The sequence below is a fragment of the Poecilia latipinna genome, unplaced genomic scaffold (assembly GCF_001443285.1).
Source record: "Poecilia latipinna isolate Pla-1442-1.1 unplaced genomic scaffold, P_latipinna-1.0 Scaffold742, whole genome shotgun sequence".
Lineage (NCBI taxonomy): Eukaryota > Metazoa > Chordata > Actinopteri > Cyprinodontiformes > Poeciliidae > Poecilia > Poecilia latipinna.
This window is the reverse complement of record NW_015113358.1, coordinates 217,574-240,675: the sequence shown is the minus strand read 5'-3', so window position 1 is coordinate 240,675 and position 23,102 is coordinate 217,574. Positions and strand designations below refer to the sequence as shown.

The 23,102-nt window shown below is 38.8% G+C and overlaps 1 protein-coding gene across 1 annotated transcript; it reads left to right on the top strand.

The window, feature by feature from the left end:
* Positions 1 to 1,899: 1,899 nt before the first annotated feature.
* ccdc50a (coiled-coil domain containing 50a) lies at positions 1,900 to 17,284 on the top strand. Its single transcript, XM_015045764.1, has 12 exons — positions 1,900 to 2,207; positions 5,992 to 6,054; positions 8,394 to 8,523; positions 10,333 to 10,423; positions 10,823 to 10,928; positions 13,625 to 14,497; positions 15,107 to 15,255; positions 15,427 to 15,474; positions 15,795 to 15,932; positions 16,702 to 16,784; positions 16,874 to 16,983; positions 17,192 to 17,284. The coding sequence occupies exons 1-12, from the start codon at positions 2,153 to 2,155 to the stop codon at positions 17,209 to 17,211; spliced, it is 1,866 nt and encodes a 621-aa protein (XP_014901250.1). The 5' UTR covers positions 1,900 to 2,152; the 3' UTR covers positions 17,212 to 17,284.
* The last annotated feature ends 5,818 nt before the right edge of the window (positions 17,285 to 23,102 follow it).

Genomic DNA, 23,102 nt, shown 5'->3' with positions numbered 1-23,102 from the left:
TTTGTGTTTTGTCCTATTTGTGTCATTCGGATGAGGATTGTGCATTTAGAGTGATTGTAATTTGACCTACAGTTATAAAAATGACAAGACTACAGAGCTGCAACACATATAGAGTTAACTAAAGTCTATCTTCTTGATTTTGCATGCTTTAATTTTTCATGGCTATGGGTTATTTTGAATCCTGACGAAGGTTATTCTTATTGTGTCTGTTTCTGGACATTTGTGTAGCTATTTATGGGTTCGGGTGAAGCTGTGAATGAGTTCAGCGTGGTTCTCAGCCACATCACATGTCACTTTGTCCCTGAGCAAGAGACAGAACTCCCACATTTCCTCTTATTTGCTTATCTGTGTGTGACTGGAGAGAAACAGCTTTGAATTTATGGTATGCAGTACACACGCACAACAGTCTGTCAGTGTTCATGAGAAAGTGAAAAATACATTATACCGTGCTGATGGGATCTTTTGGGATTATTTTTAAAGTAAATGTGTGAATTTTTTTAATTTCCTTTATATCTGTTCATTTATTTTATGTTTTGTGATTGTGTTTGTTATTTTTTGCCTGTTTAGCTTTTTCTGTCAATTTTTTTTTTCTTATCATAGAGTGTATTATATATATCACAGTTTGGTCAAGTGTGTCACTCTCATTGTTTATCATCTTAGTGGTTGATTTCTTGTGTTCTTCCATAATATCTCAAAGTACTCCATCCACATTTAAGTCTTATTTTTTCTGTTTTCATAATATTGTACTAGAATCAGTGTAAACATATAATTATGATTTCATGAAAAATGATCAATTATAACTTAATAACCATATTAATAATGATGACATTAAGAACAAAGATAAGCACTTTAATATAGTCCTATAAGCTAAGATTTATCTTATTTGTGAACTTGGTCAGTGATATGTGAGGCCAGTTGTTGACCAATCAGTCAGTCAATCAATTTATTCGATTGAGCAAATTTCATCATTAATTCACAAACACATTTACTTACAATACTTACACAACTGAAAAAGGGAGCAGGAAGAAGAAAAAGTTTCGTAATTACCATACTCATTGGTGCAAAAACAAATCTATCGGACAACTGGGTGGCAACTGGTTACATTTACTCAGTTGCATGTGCGTGAGTAATGTTTTTGAAAAAATGTTTCACTACACTATGCTCTTTACTTTTATTCAGGTAATATTATTATGGTTGAAATTCCTGGCTACTCTGTGATTGTTTACACATATAAATAAAGAAACAAAAATTCTAGACACAGATGCAAACTTACAGTTAATGTTAACGTGAGTATTCTTGTTTGATCACCATTGCTTTAATGTTATTTTTTATCTGCTGAGTCTTTTGTGGCCATTTGAAGGTCAAGTGACTTCAGTAAACAATAGATTTTGCCATGAAAGTACTTACAAGTTTTATACACTACCTACTGTAAGAATAGATTTTCATTTGGAAAAGCCTTTCATTATGTAATAATGCTATTTGAATAATTTTTACTTCTTTAAAATACTGAGCTGTATATTTTGCAGCTCAGTACTGAGCTGTATAATTTGATTGGTCTGAATCCATCATTTTAAAAATATTTGATAGTCAGTTATTCAGTTCTTGAATAGCCTTTTTTGTCTTTCTTTTTCTATCAAGTATGTTTTCACTCTAATTTGAGTAATGGCTACATTCTGCTTTCACTTTAATAAAAATATATTAAAGTACTAAATTTTGGTAGGAAAATACCATACATGAAAGACAACAACTTACAAGTTTTCTTGCATATATAAGCTTGTATAAGTGTGGTGGTAGAAGAAAGGACTTGTCCAGAGATTCATGCAAGAACCGCCAATAAATTGCACTATTGGAAGCCTAAAGCTTTTATTTTTGAAATATCTACTCCGGAAGTGCAGTAGCTTTCGTTGGCTTGGTGGTCAGGGTGTCGGAAGCGTCCACGGTCAGGCACGGAGGGAGGGACGCTCGGCGGAAATCTGACACGCTAGCTCTTGAGCAGCGACGTATCGGCGGAGGGTGGTGACCGAAACTAATCAAAACAGCAGTCCACCACCTGGACCATCAATCCGGGATTTACGAGCAAAGGCGATCAATCACCGGACTGCCGTTAACCTTCGAAAGTCAGCGGTTTTTTTGACTTCTTACCGGAGACGACATGGCTGAATGTAACGTTAGCATCGACCAGAAAAAACTACCTGGAGTGAAAGAGGGTAATGCCAATAACGCGTTTCTCAAATAAATGCGAAACTAGCTAGCGGATGGATGATACTATCTAAGAGATAACGTTAAACCAGTAATTGCAGGTGTTTGTTTTCAAATGCTTTGGCAGTGATGAGAGCTAACGGATGCTAGCATATCAAGCAGTATTGAATATACTGAACTCGCATATAGACAACACCATCCTTAGCCAAATCTGCAGGTGTCGTAGATATTTTTTTTAATTTTTACATTTTTTTTTATTCCGTTGGAAATCTGCCTCCTGTCAGGATGACTGAAAGAAACATTTATTATTGTGTCCGCGTTTTCTCAGTCATTGGGCTAAAGTAAAAATTCTTAAATGTGAATATGAATATGGCTCTAACAGTGGCGTTTCTTTGGTCAGCTGACACGAGGCTGATCACATGGAGTTGTTGTCTGATTATTTAGGTATGTTGCTCATCCAGAGCTCTGAAGAACAAGCTCAGTTATGACACATTGACTAACCCTGTTGTGTTTTGGCTGTGAACATTTTTGTCTTTACTCTAATATGTTTAAATCACTTGCCAAACATAACAAACAGGCGCGAAACGGTGTCCTCCTATTGCTACTGATACCAGCTGTGAATCGCCACTGGGTGCGTGTTGTGCTTAAACGACCCATGCTTGTCGGTGTGAAGCAGCTGCTCAGCACCATGCTTGTTATTCTGGTCAGAGGGAGAAGAAACCTGCGTTTCTACTGCTCAGTCATGTCCGCAGAGGCAAATATGCAGAGAGCAGTCGGAGAAGTTGTGAATCTGGCCTGAGATTTTTTTTTCACAACCTTGATTAAGGTTCAATAACCTTTACTAAAAAAAAAAAAAAAGGAAAAAAAAAGACAGCACAATATTATCATACTACCATTAATATGTTGTGTACTCAAATTACCCAAGTTTCTTTTTTATAATACAGAAAAGCAAGTTAATCTTGCTGCTACTAAAATCATGTGACATGCTGGTTTATACAATTGTATTCTTGATATTTATCATGTTTATTGTTGTTTTTGCTACATCTTTAGTTTTTCCCATGACTGCTGGTGTTTTTTTAAGAATTGGAAATATTCCCATAAAGCTGTAGTGAACTTCCTTCATCCAGCTGACTGGAAGTGCACAGCAACATATTGGAGAGAGACAAGGCTGCTCTACCATACGCTTCACATAGCTGGATGGAATTCTGGCTATTAGTGTTCAATGGTGTGGCAATTAAATTATTTTAAGCCATAGAAATAGTAGCAAGGGGAATATTTATTTGGAAAGCATAGCTCTAATAACGGTAACTTATGACTGTCTTTTATTCCTTTACATGGTGTTAAAAAGAGACTTTTAAAGAAGGTGTCCACTTAACCTAATCAGGAGTTGAGTTTGTTTATTCTATTGCCTTATAAAATCTCTGCATACAATGCTCCTCTGATTTCCAACCATATGTGTCTAAATGAGCCTTAACCTCAGCCGTAAACTTCAATACTTCTGTCCCTAGTAGATGGGTGTTGTAAACACCGTTTGCCAAAGTGTTGCTCTTTGCAGCTGTCCCACAAACCCTAATTTAGTCTTAAAACTGCAGTTAAGGTAAGGGCAAATGAGCAACAAAACATTTAGGCTTCTTTGGTTAAGAGGATTAAGCATATGGTCATGTCTGTGTTCTGTTAATCAAATTCCAGGCTGGCAGGAGTCAGTGTGGGGATTTCATGGCCTTCTCTTGTCATTGTTTAGCCATCTACTACATCTGATTCTCGCCTGATATTTTTTTTATTGCTTCAGAGCAGTCCTTACTAAAGAGAGAGATGAAGAGTCAAGAACAACTTCCTGTAGCATGACACCATTGCTAAATGTTGCACTGGCGAAGGGTGATGTTTAGTTTTTCCAGCAGAGGCAAAAGTAATTAACTTCAGCCCGGATCAACAATTAGTCGCAGTTTTAATCCTCCGGTTTTGCTCTCCCACGCAGGAAACTTTCTGCATTTGGAGACGAGTTTGTCCCAGATCTTAAAATAAATTGAGAAAAGAAAATCTGGTGGGCTCATTTCAGAACCCTTCAGATGGATGTGAGGGACTGCTGGGTGTTTTCTATGTGGAAATCACCCATTCTTCAAACGGAATTGTTTTCAGGAGGATTGCTCAAACCACACTGGTTCCGTCAGTAGTTGTACTGAAACTAGATATGCAAATGCTGCTGTAGGTTTGCATTCAGTGGAAAATGATCAGTGATTGTTGTCAGATTTGATGCCATCAAGGTAGTGCTTACTGATTAATTTAAAATAGTAAAACATCTAGATTTTGTGTAATATTTTCTGTATTTTCATTTGTTGTGTAGTGATACATGGAGCTGTGCAACAGTTTTTGGTTCCTTAATCAGCTGCTTTGTAAAATAGCTGTTTGCTCTTTTTGGCTTTTGCCTAACATGAAGAAAAGAGACAGAATTATATTTAACTAAAATGTTGAGATCCTTTTTTTGGTCTTAGTGCAAATGGTAGTTCCTGTTTTATGGTTTCATTTCTTCTTCACACAACATGATGGCCCTATTTATAAGACTGAGAAACATAGTTTGGCTTTGCATCTCTGTTCAAATATAAAACATAAAATAAATAAATAAAAAAAAAACTTTAGCTGCACTAATCAATCGGTCAGAGATCAGAATGACTGAGTTTCCTCTTGGTGAAGTGTTCTTGCTAAACAACAGGTCCACACTTAAATTCATTAAAGGCATCAAAACTAAAAATGTCATTACCTTTGTTTTATTAAAGCATCAACTAACAGCAATTGTACTTAAGAAAATACGTTTTGATGCATAAACAGTTTTAAAAAAATAACATCTTCATCATTTGTTACACTCAAACTATCTTCCTCTATCAAGAAACCGGCAGCAGATCTTTTGTATATTATAGTCTTTTTTAAGAAAAAGCTGAATCAGCATGTCAGGTGAAGAAGGAAATTGGTATTTCCAGGAAAACCTCTTCTGTGCGTCTCTGTGTATTTTTTTCTTTAATATGTAAAGCTGAATCAGTCAACTATCCCAGATGCCAACCCCATCATTAGTCTTTGCAATTCTGGCTGCCTAAATCAGATTTTTTTTTCTTTTTTTTTTGTTAGCAAATTTAGTTCAGTTCAGAAATGTTTTATTTATCCCAAAGGATAAATAAATTAAATCGACCTTAACTCGTATCATGTTTCTTCAAAGGTCTGTTGTGAATGATGATGTGGGCAGGAAGGATCTCCTGTAGCAGTCTGTCTCGCAATGATTCAGAAAAGATCTCTAAACAAAGACTGTTGCTGGATACAATAACAGCTCAGTTCCTGGGCAGCTGAGATTGTATCATGTCCTGACTGACACAATGAGTTGGCAAGCGATGCTAATCCACCTCATTTGCTTTTGCCACTCTTTAAATCTCTCTGTCTCTAGGTTTAGAGAGCCAGCAGAGAGACGTTTGAGTTTGGTATCTGATACTTGTCCATTATAACCGATGGGATACAATACACTTTTTTTGTCTAAAAATGTATCGATTCCAAATTATTCATGAATCGTGTTCTTACCAAGCTGTCCAGACCATACTGGATTTTATTTACTTGTCTCGTATAAAAATCAGCAAACTGAATGAACTGTTTGTTGTTAGCAGATGAACGGGATGTCACTGTAAAGATGTGAAAAACATGTCATTCTTAATGTTATGTCATTCAGTTATTTAAATTATAAATTATATTTTAAGAACTGAATTAGATTTTAATATATTGTGTTTTTTTTTTTTTCTGTTTTTCTCCCCTGCTCAGTATGCAAAGACTTTGCTGTGCTGGAAGACCACTCCCTGGCCTACAACCTCCAGGAACAAGAAAGTAAGAAAGCACAGTTCAGACATGCTTTGTTTCAGTCTCTGAATCCTCTTATGCTGAATAAATGTGTCTTCAGTAGAGATGGACAATATCATGTTGTCATCTGGGTTTCTGCTTTTAGTCACAAAACATGATTGAACAGTTACTTTGCTTTTTTATTACACAGCTGCATGCTGCACTCATGTAATTGGGCTGGTGAAGCAGTCCGTTTGGTAATGTGTGTGTTATTTCTAGTGCAACATTTGGGTTTTATGAGGCTTGGACTGCATGCTGTCATGCATGCTCATTGCTAAGTGTGTTGAAAATTTGTCTTTTTTTTTTTTATACCAGCAATAGGTTTTTCCAAATATTGGAATAAGAATGTAAGTTTATTTGGCCAATTACCAATCTACATAAAAAAAGAGAAAACTTTAAAAATACCTGTAAAGTTTCTTCAAATGCTGATTATTGTTTTTTTATTATTATTATGCTGCCTTCTTCGTCTCTTTGAAATGAAAGATAAAAGCTTCTTTTGAAGTGTGGCATTTCCAAAACTCATCGTGCTCCATGTTGTCGCCCCACTTGCAGAATAAATGTAAAATTAAACTGCAGCGTCAGTGGATGAATCCCCCATTAAACTAACACAAAATCAGATTCTCCTGCACAGTTAACCGAGCGAATGGTGCAGAGTGCTTGCAGTTGCTTTGGAGCCTTATCTTATTTGTAGGACAAAGGTGGTCTGGTTTGAATCTGCCTTATTGTAATAACTGGGTGTGTTTGTGTGTCAGTCCCCATATGCTCCATTAGCTCCGTTTGTGGGAATTGTATTACATAATAACGGAACAAAAAGCTGCATGTCATTTTGAAGGATTTGTTCCCTGGCTGCTGATTTTTATTTAATTTTTTTTACCTTATTTAGATAAATCACATCATGTATTTCTTTAGAAGTTGCTTTTTTTTATCTTGATGTTTGTTGGTTTGATCTGCTTCCTCCTGAGTTTGGCTGAAAGGCTTTTCCTGTTGAGATGGACAGACAAATCTAAATTCCCTAATCAGTCTAGATTCAAAGAACATCTTCACATATTTTTTGGCGCCACTTATTTGTTGATTTTAAAAAGGTCACACATCATTGCTCAGATTATTATTTTTTTTAAAAAACATGGTGTTAGTTTCTGTTTACATGGTGAAAAACAGTACATGCTAAACAATGGGCTTTTTTTTTTATCGGTGTCATCAATATGACACTTGATATCACTATAACAAAGTTAATTATGCACTAAAGCTGACCAGATGTGACCTAACTCAACTCTGAGCCTGTGTTGGAGAGAATCATTTTGTGTTTCCTATTTAAATCCACGGTGATCGCCAGCTAAACATAATTGTGCCACTACAAATCTTTTCATTTCACCGTTGACCCTGAAGACGAAGACTGGCTAATGTCACATGCTAGTCCACTCAATGTACAAAGTTATTTATTTTTTTAAAAACAGTTGGTTGACGCCATCTCATCCAATTCTATTCAGCATCTGGTTTTATTTTCATTTCAGATGTTGCTCATGCACTTAAGCATCCCGTTGTCAGATGGAAATAATTTCCGCCTGGCTCCGTCAGCGTTTGGAATTTGTTCTCTTCATTAAAGCTTAGCTCAAGTGTTAACTCATCTCAGATTTAAGTGAGGTCTTTTCAAACTAAAGTTTGTGTTTTCATTCCTCCTCCCTTCAAAAGACGAATCGATGGCAGACAGAATGACGTGTAAACCTCACTCCTGTTGTGACATCAACTATCCCCTTAAACAGTTTCCATAAGGGTTCAAGTCATCAAAACCTCTCAAAGAAAAATCAATGTTAACCCTTTGACCCTTCATCACTTTGGCACAGCCATGACTCAGTTTCCTCTTTCGGTCCCAGCTGCGTAGGACAAAAACGTATAGGAGCTTCTCTTTGTTAAGTCGCCAAATGGGATTTGGTCCTGTTCGCTCAAAGCTGGCAGCACATCAATAACTGGGTGAAACGGAGCCGAGCGAGTGACTGATGCTCTCCATGCCTGCAAAGTGCAGCGAGTGCGTCAGCAAAGCAGGATTTATCATCTGGTACGGCCACAGTGTGCCATCGTGTAACCTTGGATAGACGCCTCAGCTGCAAACCTTCATTTCTCAATGAATCGAGTTGTGCTTTTTTTTTTTTTTTTTTTTCCATTACATGAGACCCAAACGTGTCTGCTTCCCCAAGCGTCCATCTTGTCTTCTGTAGACGGTTTTCACAACCCAACAGCTCGTCGGATAGGAAAACCTATAAAGAAGCATGTCTTCACTTTGTGTGTACGCAGTTCTCTTCAGAGCAGTGCTTGTCTTTTTGTGTCTGCAGTCGAAAGTCACTTGGCTTCCAACGTCCATAAGAACCGCCTGGTGCAGAAGGACCTGCAGGTGGCCAAGAAGCTGCAGGAGGAGGAGGACGAGATAGCCAAGATTCAGAACCAGAAACAGAACAGTGACATGTGGGTATCTTAGATTACAAAATGCCTATAAATTACAGTATCTATTTGGATGCAGCTGCAAAAGTATCTTTTTTTTTTTACCCTGTGAGCTTTTTGAAGTTTGTAGCTCATACTTCTTATTTTGGCAATGAATGTCCCATTCCTGAATAGCATTTATAAGGTGATAAAGGGGAAAACTTTGCATATTTGTTTATAAAAAATGTGCCTTAGATATTACTGCACAATGAAATCATCAACTCCAATATATTTTTCTTCATCTTTGCCAAACAAAAGTTAATTTTATCTCATAGTTAGTGGCAGTGGGTTTTTTGTCACATTTGTACTTCCTTATCAGCAAACCCAAACAATACACACACACATGCACACACACAATCTGCCTTTTGCTTTGTGAGAACTATGAAATATCATCTTGAATTGCAAATCTTAAACATTTTTCTTAGACACTGATGGTGTTCATAAAAACAAAAATAGTGAGGCAAATGGAGAATTACCACAGATGTTACAACCCAATGCATTGTGGGATTGACGGGGAGGGGCCCATCCGTCAGTCTGTTAAACAGTTAAAGAGAGAGACGTTGACAGGCAAATAATAGAAAGAAAATGCCAAAGAACGAGTCTTTGGCCTGTGATCATGATAAATGTAGGCTTTTAAGCAAAATGGATCTATTTGCACTTTCGGGCAAGGAGTGATCCCAACCCGCTCCTGCATTGTTTACAGTTTTGTTCTCTCTGTTGACGTTTTTGCCTTTGCCTGCAAACACAGAAGACGCATCAGATGTAGCTCTTTGTTGTTTTCCGTGTGTTTACATGTTTCACACATAGGATCTTCAAACCAGATTAATGATAAAACGGAACATAGTCTTGCCTTAAATCTAACCTAAATCTGTTTACTGGTGTGCATTGATTAGAAATTTGCTAGATTCTGAGTTCAGTGCCACAGTCTTTAGTAGTAAGAAGACAATCAAATTTGTGATGACATCTGCTGGACGAGTTTCGAAACGTAATTTGAAAATTCTTTCCGCAAAGTTTCAATTTGTACAATCACGGTGACACTGTTGACTCGGTGATGTCAGCGTATGAAGTGCTGTTTCAAACCTGTATGGACTGTTCCAGTAGAGAGAGCACTGATCCTGCAACGTGTTGTTTACTGCCACATCATGCACTCCCACTCGTAGGCCTCCAAGCAGGCATTCGCAGACTAACGCCAAAATCAGACACCTGGTTACTTTATATTAAGATGCTAATGTTTTTTTGTTTTTTTTACCCTCCTGTTTATCGAGCTCAACTCGTTCTGCATTAACATTCAGATTGGTTACAGGTTCAGCGCAGGGTAGAAAATCTGTGGTGTCTGCCCTTAAGTGACAGCTTTCCAGTCAGATGGTGTTGCCTACATGTTTGCAGAGGAGCGAGCCAAGGCAGCCTTCTGAGACCAACGTCACAGAGAAGCTCCTGCCAAAAACTCCTCCAACATCTCTGGTTATTCTCCAGATTACACTTTACACCCAAGGATTGCTTTGAAGTATTTTATTAATAATATTCAGAAGCATTTCAGTGCTTATTAGCTGAATAATTATAGAAATTCTGAATCTCAGACATCAAAGCTTTTATAAGGAAAAAAAAAATTAAAACACACACAGAAATTCTTTACTGTATTGTATGGATGGATTATACATATCTGAATAAAAAAAAAAAAAAAAAAAAATGCGTTTTGATGTTCACTTGAAATATTTAAACTGACCATAGCAACCTTGCTCGTATCCTAACCTTTCTCTTTCTTGTTTTGACTCACCGACTCTTCGGGAATCCCAGCGAGCGACAGGACGTGGAGATCGCGCAGGAGATTCAGGAAGAACTAGTCCGACAGGCGGAGCAGCAGCGACAGCAGGAAGAGAAGGATGCCGTAAGAAACACAAACTCTCAGAGACAATGTTTAAAATGTGCAAAGGTTTCAGTCATCGGCGCTGTTGCTCTGGGTTTGGTTCCCAGGCTTGGGCCATTTGCGGCATGACTTCCCTCTCCTTCTTCACCCTTTTTCTTGTCATCTCACCATTTAATAAAATAAAATCTTTAAATAAGCTTTCCTAAACAACTGGCATAAATTGTTCGACTCTAGTCGATTCATCCACTGTCCATGAAAGTGTCTGTAAATCTAAAAGACCATCAACAACACTGTTCCTCATTTTGATACTTGTAAAATATGGAGTGATGATTTGCTTACCCCCATTGTTTCTGATCCAACACATTTGTTACAGATTATCCAGTTTTCTGTTCACTTTGGTCTGTGTTTGTTTTTTTGCAGGCCATCGCTCGAAAGCTGTATGAGAAGGAGATGATGAAAGAGGAAAGGAGGAGACAGAAACAGATGGAAGCAAAATATGAGGAGGATTACTTTGAGGATCACGGAGGTGGGGAGCTCACCGCAGCTCATGTTGATGTCTTGCTGTTTCCTTTTGATGCCTGTATGAGCTCATGTGGGACTACAGGGGTAAAAATGCTTTTTTTTTTTCTTCAAGACAACTGTTTCCTTCCATTGCTGAAAACGTGAGAGGATTTGCCTTTGATTCATCGGGGTCCTTAAGATTGCTGCTGCTGACTGGAGGGAAAGATCTAGAATTAGACTCGTGGGAGAACGGAGTGCAGCCGCTGATGTAAAGGGATTTTTAGTGTGCTTGAATTGCAGCTTTAATGTGCTTTGTCTAATTATAAATGAGCAGAAGTGTTGGTGATTAAGGAATTCATTATAAGAACACCCCATGAATCCTTAAGTGATTTTTACACCTCAGAAACATAAGTTTTAGCTTTTAGTCACACGTCTCTGATATGGTGGCGAGCATCTTTGTGTGTCGCACATTGTTTTTCATTCCCATCCCACTAATATGTATGACTCATATTACTGTAGCACCGTATTTTTTTTGATTGCATAAAAAGTCATTTTCTTTTTTGCGCTTTGTAAATTTCACCCCGTGCTGACGGATTTTAATGAACATCATTTCCAGTTTTCAAAATGAAGATTTCTTTGTAGAAAATAACTCTTCCCATTTTAAGCATGCAGCGTCAAGGTCTGAGCACGGCCTTGAAGTTTTTCGGTGGGGGGTGGGAATTTAGGTGTGGTTTCTTTCTTTCTTTCTCCTCCTTTCTTTCCTCTCATCTGGCTGAATCTAGCAGGTCAAATAGACTCTGACATTCCCCCTCCAGAACATTGAGATTTTTTATGGGAAGATGTAAACCTTTTTTTTTTTATCTCAATGGTTACCAGATAGTTTCGTTTCTCTTTTATTAAGAAGTGTGTTGATCCTCAGGTTTCCTCAGCTGGCATATTTGTGACTCTCACTTCTCAACAAAGTGGCTGCTGAGTGCTTATGGCTTTGTGTAGACAAAGACACTGGCCCCTTTGTTGACATAAACAGGACTGGGCAAGTGTCTGCTGCCGTCGGTCTTTCTGCCTCCTTCCATCCCTGTTGTCCATCGTGTTGCCTGAGCTCTTTGTGACGGTTGCCGTCGCTCTTACTGGCTCTCGTTATAATTTTTGTGGCAGCAGCGCTATGTTTGCCATCCAGCCCTGTAAGTTACGTAACTACTCGCATTGTGAACTCCCTGCTAGGTTTGTGTGTTCACATAGCAGGTTAAGTGTGATCTTGCTGGCGGCTGCAGTTGCTCTTTTGTTTACTCTGCATCTCAACCACTGTGGGAAAGACGTCAGTAAGAAACTTGCAGGTTACAGGATTGTAGCTTTGCGTAAATGTGTTGGTATACGAATCGTTCTCGACTGCAGCGGTGCTCTGCATGTTAGATTTCCATTAGAAATGTTCAACTTGTGTCACAGTTGAATATTTCAGCTCTTTACTTTTTGATATCAGGCAGTGATAAAGTGAGTGTATTTCTGCAGATGGCAGTAGGACCACAAGGAACTCTATTTTATTTTTTTTTATCTATTTTTTTTCAACATTCTGTCTCATACTACCATACAAAGTGATAGTTTTAGCAAATATGTAAAAATAAAAAAAATGAATCATTTTATTTAATAAGAGTTACGTACTGCAGCTTTAAGCGTAAGTGCACTTGAGATACAAAGATGTAAAATGATCAAACACACAAACAAGCCCACTTCTGAATGACTCAAACAGAATTAAGGTTTTGGAGTGGCCTAGTTAAAGTTCAAACTTAAATCTAATTGAAATGCTGTTTACGGATGAATTGAAACTATTCTGGTAAGAAGAGTGAGCCGATATTCTTAATAGTGATGTAAAACATTCATTCCCAGGTGCTGCAGATGCATGAACGCAGACAGATTACTTTTTCACATAGGCTAGGGTTCATTTGGGAACATTTTCTCTCAAAACGGTACCTCATATTAGCACTCGTGCGAAACCAGTTTGTTTCTTATTTCCTCACAGGAAATGAGAGGCTCTTTGCTGTATTTGATAATCTCGGTGACCAGCTAGTTTCCGGCACGGAGGTCTCCACCTGACACTGGCTGAGGAAAATGGAGTATGGAGGAGACGTTTTTAAAATCCAAACAGAAAAGAATAAAATTTAAAACTCGTTTCATCACCTTTGACCAGGCACCAGTGATTTCTGTTCCGCCCTCTTTTTTTTTTCCGTTTAGACAACTAAGTCTATGTGATTTGAGCAGGCTGTTAGATAACAGGAATTCCTTTGCAATGACTCTCATCTGAGCTTTTTTCATCTCCACTTGCTTCGTCTGTCACGTGCCAACAGCCAGCAGACTGGTTTTCATTGAGGTGTTTTTTCTAACTCTGATCCGAGGTGTTGTCCTGAACGTTTGTTGTTGTAATAATTCCAGATTTCTTGTAGCGTGAACAGGAAATGAGCTGCACAGTATTATGAGAGCACTATTTGAATACGTAACTAATATTTTTATTTTCTTGAATACACACACTAACTTCGAAACACGAAGCAAACAGTTCTGGGCATTTTGCGAGCATCTAACACCTACGTCCATAGCATGCTCTCTGTGCCTTGACCATCCGTCTCCTCACAGGTGTTGCGTTTACCTGCATGCTTAACAGCAGCCTTGGCTCATAGCTTCCTTTTTGTTTTTTTCTCACCATTCGTCCCCCCACTCTTCGTCCTTCATCAGAGCCGAGATCTGCCGACGTGGACAAACGAACCCGTCAGACGTCTCGATCTCCAGACCTACATGGTTCGTACTCTCCGTCGCGCTCAAACAGAAAACACTCTCCAGATTATTATTCTGCCGAGGCTAAAAGGAGCCGGTACCCAAAGCAGGACTCTGCGGCACTTCGTGGTCACTCCAGATACCCGGAGCCCGTGGAGGCAGAGCGAGGCCGTAGCAAGCTCGCAGATCCGTATCCAGAGCACCTGCTGCCATCTAGAGGCAAGCATGGGGACAGGTACCCAGAGTTTGAGCCTTCATACACTGGCAGAGCCAGGGAGCAGGGGCAAATGGAAGTAGATGGAGTGATGAGGAGGAAGGAAAAACCAGCCAGACCGCCGCCTCCACATACTACTGTAGAAAGAGACAAGGACAGGGAGAAAGACAGGCAGAGACATGATAGGGACAGGGACTATAAAACAGAGAGACGTATGGAGGAGTACACAAGAGTAAGGGAGCAGGATGCCAGGCAGAGAAGAGAACGGGAAAAATCCAGAGACAGAATACCAAGCGATGATGGACTGAGAGACGGAGACAGACACAGACAAAAGGACAGACAACGAGCCAGGAGCAGGGACCGAGGACTCGATATGGACTCTTTGGAGTCAGGATACAGCAGGGACAGGCCAAGAGACCAGAGGGGCTCCTGGGAGGAGGAAGAGGATGATGGTGGGAGGAAGGCCAGAAGCCGGCAGCGCATCCACTCCAGCCCCGTCGAAGTGTTTGACGTGTTTGCAAACGGCGAGGCTCGAGGAGGAGCCAGGGAGATCCGGGACCTCATGCAGGTTGAGTCTCCTGGAAGGGAGCGCAGTCACAGCCACCCCAGCAGAGAGACAGGTACCACCGGAGCCCCTCTGGGCCTGTCGGCTCTTTGTGTGGTTGCTGTCCTTGCTTTCCGCTGTGAAAATCTCCGGTGGTGGGTCGATCTAACAGACTAATCACTAATGGCTCTGATCAGAACGATGATGATGGTTTAGATGTTTCTCTTTGCTTCCATGTTGTGGGATTTTCTCTTTCTGCCATTGTTTCCTGGTTTGTGATATTGAGTCTGGGTGTTATTCATGTTCTGCAGGTTTCATGAACTGGAACGGTTTGGCATTAACAACGGGCTTCAGGGCTGCTCAGCTGGATGTAATATTAACCAAATTAGGAGAAACTACTAAACAAAACATGATACACGCCAGTAAAGATGGACTGCAGCCCTTTGAAAAATGCCTCATGACAACATACCAATAGCTTCTCACCAATTCGATATCTTGTAATCAGTAAATCAGAAAACATATTTCCATAATTAGATAAACCTCTCTCTATATAATCACAAGAAGCATCTCCAATCACTCTTCATTGATTGTGAAGAAACAAGCAGTAGTATTCTCACTGGTTCTTGGTTTCTCCGGGTTCTGGCACAGACCAATGGGTTTGCTCATAACTCCGTTGCTCCTACAGGCCATGTTGACAAAGGAAGTGGCTCAATTATCCCAGACACCGAGTACGGGTTGACCGAAGCCACAAAGGGGTTGACAAACCTTGACCTTCGGGAGCAAGAGCTGAAGGACATGGAAGTCGCAAGAAGACTTCAGGAGGAGGAACTCAAGGTGAGTTGAATTGTCTTGTTGCTTAAATGCGCTACAAATAAACTCGCCTTGCCACAAACGGCAGGCACAACCTGTAATTGTTTTCCCCAAGTCTGGGATGCTTTTTTCTTCCCTTTTTTCCCCTCATTTATTTTTATCCTAATGCAAGTTTTCAAATGTTTCTTGTTTCAGCGAATGAGCAACATGCAGGAGCGTGCAGCTCAGGTGGCAAAAGATGAGGCAAGTTTTTATAAGGTCTTGTTTTTCATCTTTTTGATATATTTTTTTGTTTTTGTCCTCAGTTTAGTGAACTCCGACTAATTCACAGACAAACCTGAGTTTTAAATTCATGCTTAAGCCATTCATTATTTAAAGACAAATATTTGTCATTATTTAAAGACAAATATTTCAGTAATTAAAGTCCTGCTACGGTAATTAGTCTCCTCATTTTTAGATTTTTTTAAGGTGAGAACATTATTTCAGCTGAATGCACATGAAATCCTTTTGGACATGGATCCTTGTCGTTCTTTTGCTATCGTTATGTTTTGTCTATCTGACAGGAAATTGCTCGATCCTTGATGGAAAAGGAGAAGAAGGAGTACAGAAAGAACCGAGAACGTGAGAAAGAGAAGGAACGAGAGAGGATGGCCATGGAGAAGATGGCCATGGAGAGAAAACGACCAGAGGGAAACTACAAGGTATCTCCCAGTGACCACACCAACCACTTCTGTTTAGTTGTACAGTGCCGCTTCACAACATGACGGACTTTAATTCAATTCAATTCATTTTATTTATGCGTCACCAATTCACAACAAATGTTGCTGCAAGGCACTTTACAAAAAATAGTTTCAATTTATTCATACATGCATTCCAGTTAATCCTAGTTGTTGAACAGTACTCCGTTTTATTAATTATTGAAAGCTGTTTAAAAAGTTTGTATTTATGGAAACCCAGCAGAGTCGTTGACTGCAGCATTGGACGATCACATAACGACAATCACTTGTTGACTTGACGATTAAAAAGAAAGGATGTTTCAGTTTTCTTTTGTACAGATCCAACTCCATTGAACCACTACGACCAATTATTTCTTACCAACTTATTATTAACTAATATTATTTTATTGCATAATTATTTATCTGTAAATTTGTATAAATGGGTGGATTGAGGGAGGGGGGAGATTACTGATTTTTATTAATTATTTGTGTACTTATTAATCTATTTTGTTGTTTTTTTTTTTTATTGACTTGCCAATTTTATTTTATTTTATTCTTTACATTTTTACTACCTGAATCAAAATGACTTGTATTCATGTGTTGCCTTGTTTACATTTACTTACTGACTTATTTACTTATACAACTGACTTTTTAATTATCCTATTTGTTTGACTTACCTAGAGGATTGTTATTTCGTTAATGTACTTTTTTTACAGACTTATTAATTAATTGACTTATTTATTTATCCGCTCAGTCAAGTTCGGAGGAAGCTGCCTGGCCCAGAACGAGAGAGGAGTATGAATATCACAGACAGAGAAACAACAACAGACCTGTCCGGTACAAAGCCCATTTAACAACCAGTAGTTTTACTCCAGTAAATCAGATTCTGTTTGTGTCAGATGACTGATGTGTCTCTGTTGTCTCAGGCCTCCTCAGCCTCGTACTCATGATTATGAGAATGTTAGCTCGGTGTACGTCTACTCGGACCACCATGCTGCCTCTCGCCCTCCACAAAGACCAGAAGCCGCTTATAGAGGTACTTCATAGTATTCTTAAATAATCAGAAATTTTCACACGGGAAATTTATTTATTTATTTATTTATTTATTTTTTTTGATTCGTCAGTAAGTCCTTGTTTTATTTATGTTAGATTTTTTTCAAAATAAGCAGTAGAAAGAAAATGCACAGAGAAGTGGCCTGATCAACCAACACAAAGAATCCTAATAAATATCTGTTGTTTTTCAGGTGCCTATCAGAAGCGGTGACTCGAGATCTGTACCTTATCCAAACATGCTGTCAACCATCCATCCTTTTTCTTTGTGTAGTCTTTTCCTTTTTTAAAAATATTTATTTATCCTTTTTTTGACCATTCACCTTGTCTTTCACCAAAAGCTTTGGAACAATCTTTGTGTTTAGACTTGGGATTCTTTTGTATTCCTTTCTTTTTTAAACCCATAAACCTGAGTTGTTGGTCGATGAGTGTTGGAACAACATTTTTTTTTTTTTTTTTTTTTTTTTTTTTTTTTGTATTTTGTTAATGATGACGTCAGCACTAGCCAAAGGAGCAGTCTAGCCACAAAAATCTCCCATGATTCTAAGGTTTTTAAAGGACCTGGCTTTTTACTTGCTCTGGTCATTGCGTGCTGACGTTTGTTTTACTCTGGATTGTGCCATCATCGTCATCATCATCATAATCATCATCATCATCATCAAGGCTTTACGCCTCTTCTGGGCGGACGTCCTGCAGCCATGTAGTTTCTTCATGTGGGACATGTCGGTCTGCTCCAGCTGCTACAGTGTCTTGTATATCAACATGGCAGCTGCTTTTTACATCTGTGCTGTTCAATAGACAGACTCTCTCTATGTGCCACGCAGCCCGTGACTTTTAGGGGGTTTATTCTCTTGCTCTTAATTTTAGAAAAATAAAAACAGGCCTTTAACGCGGTGCTGTTAGCTCTGGCTTTGCTTTCTGTTTTATTTTGTTCCAGCGAGCGCAGTAACAACCCATTAAATGGCTCCTGGCCGTTCTTTCTTGCTTTTCAGAGGCATTGTTTGTCCTTTGTACCTTCAAGCTGAACGTAGTATGACTGTAAATGAATCACTGTTTCTCTGTGCATGCTTACTGAGACTGTACATGCATTTCAGCTGTATATGAAATAATCCGGCTCTTACTTAATAATCAGAAAGGGCTAATGCCACAAAAAGCCAATAATGTTCTCTATGAATAAAGAAAATATCTACTTGTTTATATCCTCTGTATAAAAGGACTTTTCTGCCACTTTTTCATATCTCCAGTCTGAAACTGAGATGCATGTACGTTGCTTGTCTGTTGAAGCTGAAATTGTGCTTGCCACACTTGCTTGTGGTAAGCAAGTATGTGTGCTTACCACATACAGGTGGTATGTTTGGTTTTCTTTCTTTTTTTTATTATTCTGATGTGCCGTCAATATGTGAAATGATTGTGTAATATTCTAGATTACTTTTGATTTTTGTGCTGTACCAGTTATATATGTTCACAAAGGGACCTTTCTATTTATTTTTATACAGAATTTTGACTTTCCTGCCATTGTTTTCTCATGTTCAAGCTTTTCCTGACGTCACTTCCAGGTTTTTGTCTTTGGTTCAAAGGCAGACATCCCTTCCTGTTCAGAATTAACATAACAATTACACAGCACAGCACAAGTTCATCATAATGAAGAGAAGTCCTGCTGAAAAATTTACTATTTTCTGTTGTTTTTTTGTTTGATTTTTTTGTTTTTTGTGCTTGTTTTTTTAGTAAAGGAAACAAACGAAGAGCACATTTATTCTTTTAAGTTTAAAATTAATTATTGGGAACCTGTTTAATATTTTTTGAATACTCAGTGCTGCTTCTGAGCTCCTATGTTGTCATAACTGTTACTGAAATAGAAAACTGGCTTCCAAAATGAGTGTTCCTGCTGCAGGCAGAAATGTGGAGGGGTTTTTTTGTTTGTTTTAAACCCAAATATGAGCCGTTTGAGTTGCTGGAAACAAACGTGAAGCTGTCAAATTGAACTTTGTGTTAACTGTTGACTGAATGAGATGTGTGCCATATGTTACTTTTCAGGGACTTAAAATGATTGAGAAATTGTAAAGCTGTAGCAGAGTGTCCATTTCCTTTATAAATGGGACTTCTAATGTATTATTTGAAGAGAGCGCCACCTTGTGGGCGCCTCAATCATTGGGGATTAAAAAGTGATTTAACTGATTACTTTGAGTCCTTGTGTTTATTGATCATAAGAACCCCAAGATTATAAGTCTTTGCTCTAGGAAAAATATGACGCATGTCAATATTATCTGATTACTATTAACTTGAAGGACTTGAGATAAGATCCAAATATTCAACAAATGTTTGAAATCGTTTAATTATTTTAAGTTCAGACATACCATTTTAATTTACAATACTTGCCAAAGGTCTTAACTTTTCGCTGCATGCTTTCAGTCGATGCATTTGAGATGTTTGTGTTTTTTGACCAGCAGTTGTGATCACAATTCTCTTGCAGTAGGAAACTACTGTAAACAAGGCAATTTTGTTTTGTTTTGTTTTTCTTCAAATTTATTTACTACATATCACCATAATGGGTACAGGTAATAGTTGCAACTCTAACCATTAGTCTTTTTTTAAGACTGTGCTTCTCAAACTGTGATCCTAAACTTGCCTTTAGTGAAACTACATTTTGGCAGAACTGTATCCTTTCCAAAACTTTCCTGAAAAATTGCAAATGACGTCTTGCTTTCTTTGATTTTGAGATCATTTCTTTTACTCACTTTTAGATGGTAGTTATTGTGCAGGTTGTGTGTTTTCAGCTTCACACAAAACTACGACACCATTTGCAATCTGTACTGACACTGTGGACAAAGCTAAGTGTGGATACACACACACACACTGTTCTGACTGCTACTGGTCTACCAGCTTCACGTTGCGCAGGAATCTGCTAGTGTGCGGAGCTCAAAGGGGTTTGCTATGCACTGAAATGAGTAAAGCCCAGACATTAATGACGGTGAGTTTATTTCGACAATTACAGAAAACGATTGTAAAACAAAACAATGTTGTTTGTATTAGTGCAAATAACATTTGCACTAGTAAGAGCCTTCTTAATAAAGCAGAAAAGAAAAACACTTCTGTCCTGGATGCATCCCTCCAAACGGGATGGAAATATGTGCAAATGAGCTCAGCTATTTCCTTGTATGAGCTGCTATCATTTGCTGGAAGTGTTTTTTTTTTTTTTTTTTTTTCCTCTCCCCCTCTTTTAAAATTTTAATTAAATTGAGCCACTGCTCAAGGAAAGTACAGAGTTGACGCCCATCATGTGAGAACGGATAAGTGGAGCTGGTTCACCAACATACCTGACATTACTGGAGGTTTGTGTGCATGTGGTAACACCACTGCCGTGCCCTCCTGTGGGATGCGTCAACTGAACTGTTGCAGGTTTAACATCTCTCAACAAAAAGTGTTTTGCCGCCGCTGAGCTCAGACAGGACTTCAGCTTCACTGCTGGATGTCTTGTAGTTTTAATGAGAACATCCGAAATGCACACTGGATTTTTAGGGTTGTAGACCTATGACGAGAGGATGAGGCCTACTGCCATGTGGCTGCTGCTCTGAAGCTTCCAGAGATTTACTAAATAAAACCCAACAGCAGCCAGGCAGATTACACATAATCTGAGCTGATTTTGTCGAAAACCACCACAAGTTTCCACTCGGTCCTCCCACTGGGGATCTCTCTCCCACTTTTAGATGTGGATGCACATCACACACACGACCAGAAACAATGACTGAAATTTTAAAGCTGAGAAATTCCCAGGCAAAGTTTCCAGCTGTGCGGGCAACTGAACTGCTGTGAAAGAATCCTGTTGAAGAGAAGACACAAAAAAAAGGGATTTTGGTTTAACAGTGTGTGCATGAGAGTGTGTCTGATCGTCCTTTTCCTTGCTGTCACTAAAACAAATAGAAGATATTCAAACAAATATTTATTCAAGCTCAAACTCGTCTTCGTATACTACTACAATAAATCAGGTGCAGCAGGTGTTCTCCTTGCAAACTGAGCGACCTTAACGGTGATAAAGAGAAATAAAATCCAGAGGTAAATCAGCTCACCTGACCTGGTTGGTTTAAGGTACTGAAGAAAGGTGAGCGCAATAAGCAGCGAGGACAGGCCATTTTTCCGTGTCTCACCTGGCAGGTAGAAATGTGAGTACAGCCGTCTGTCAACTGCAGCACGCCGTGTTCAGACACGAAGACACACCCACTGTTTGGAGAGGGAGGGAGAGAAGCTGGAGGGGGTTGAACTGCTAATTACCTACCTCACAGGTTTCTGTCTAAATATCAAAATGAAAGTCCTTCATTGTATAAAAGAAAAAGAGAGAAAGAATAAAGCCTTGACAGTCTTCCTCCTTGTCAAATGTTTTTCATGTGACTGCGTAAAATGAAAAAAGGCTTTATTACTGATGTTGACTTCTGTTGGTTTATTTCCTTCTTCTCGCTCTGATAATGCCTGGGGCGCATCTTCAGGAAAAACCGGTGGAGGGAGTCGGGGAACTATTATGTCAGATGTGATCCAGCCCTCTGCAGAGCAAAACCACACTCTGCTTTTGTCAAAAAGAGACAATTGGACACCACAACGGCTTAAAATGTGCAATTACATTTGAAAACTCACTTCAGTCATTGCATTAAATACATTAGACTAACGTGTTTGAAGTGAAGACATTATCTGAGCACCTTCATTGTCAAAATTTACTTTGACATAATAAGAGTCAATTAGCAAGACCAAAACTTTAAACAAAAAGTGTTTTGCTTAAGAGCTTTAAGCTTTGTCTCTATCCAGTGACACGTCCAGAATGTTTTGGAAAGAGCTGAACCAAATACCATAGCAGGTACCTTGCCAAGACCGGCTTTAGGAGGATGTGGGTCCAACAGCCACAGCCAGTCTTGGTGTTTTGCTTGTTCAAGTTTCAAATTACAGTAGACTGACGGGTAGATGTAAACTCTTAAAGTTTTTATCCATTTTTTGTATGAAAATAGGGCTTACCCAAATTGTTGTCCCTTCTAAATACTGTTATTGTTTAGAAATGTCTTCATTCGTCAGAAATGCTACAATAGTATTTCTGTATGTGGTGTTGGATCATACAGGGAGATGAGAGTTTTGGATTTGTCTTGGCTAAAGTGCAGATCCAAATCAGAGTGAGATGATCTAATCTGACTTTAAAACCGGTCAGGATGCAGAAACATAACAATAACAGGCTGTTTATGTTAAACATGCTCTTACATTTTAAAATTAGTATTGTGATACTACTGTACTTCATCATGTGATAGTTGTCAATTGGTCTTGTGCTTTATTGGTCAGATCAACATTGTGAAAAAAATTCTCAATCACAATGGAGTTTTTCTTTATATTATTAAATAAAGGTTTAATTAAAAATAAACACACAAAAAAAATCTCAAAACCAGACAGTTGGAACATTTCTGCCAAAACTTGCCAAAATTCTGTAATAGATTCGTCACCAGTTATCAGAAATGCCGGATGTCAGTTGTTTCTGCTCAGGGTGGCCCAACCAGATATCAGATATGAGATGGTCCAATTACTTTTTAACATAGGGCCAGGTTTAAGATAGGGCTAATAAGTAAAACAGTAATTTAAAAGTGTCATTTTCATCTCTACCTGAAAGTAAAATTTGCCAAAAAAAATATAGCAAAAACAGAAGAAACCTGCAAGAGTGGAAATCATTCCTGTATTCACAACACACATTTGATCATCCACTGTGTATTTTCCCAGCTTAAAGTGTTTATTTTCCTTCAATTACCGTCAAAAATTTTTGCTTTGTTTTCCTCGAACTTCGGTAGGTTTTTCAGGCTGAAACTGATCTACAGACGTTGTGAAGCCCATCCTGACTGCTGATGTGTGTGACGACCTGAAAGTGAGCCGACAGAAAATCTCCCAGCCGTTTGGCCTTGAGGCAGTCAGAGCTGTGCCTGATGCAGGAATGACATCGGACTGGTTTGGAGTGGCAGCCAGCCCCAACAAACACTGGGAGTCATCGCTCCTATACATGCCAAGGCAATTCACTGGAGCTGTGTTTAGGCATGCACAAAGTGACAAGGAATCAAATTATTTTAGGATGTTAGTCTGCTGGAGAGGCCG

Excerpts from the sequence above, each read along its gene's own strand:
- ccdc50a (XM_015045764.1), top strand. The coding sequence starts at position 2,153 with ATGGCTGAATGTAACGTTAGCATCGACCAGAAAAAACTACCTGGAGTG. Across the intron at positions 15,933-16,701 it reads GACCAGAGGGAAACTACAAG|TCAAGTTCGGAGGAAGCTGC; the intron begins GTATCTCCCAGT and ends TTATCCGCTCAG. Across the intron at positions 16,984-17,191 it reads ACCAGAAGCCGCTTATAGAG|GTGCCTATCAGAAGCGGTGA; the intron begins GTACTTCATAGT and ends GTTGTTTTTCAG.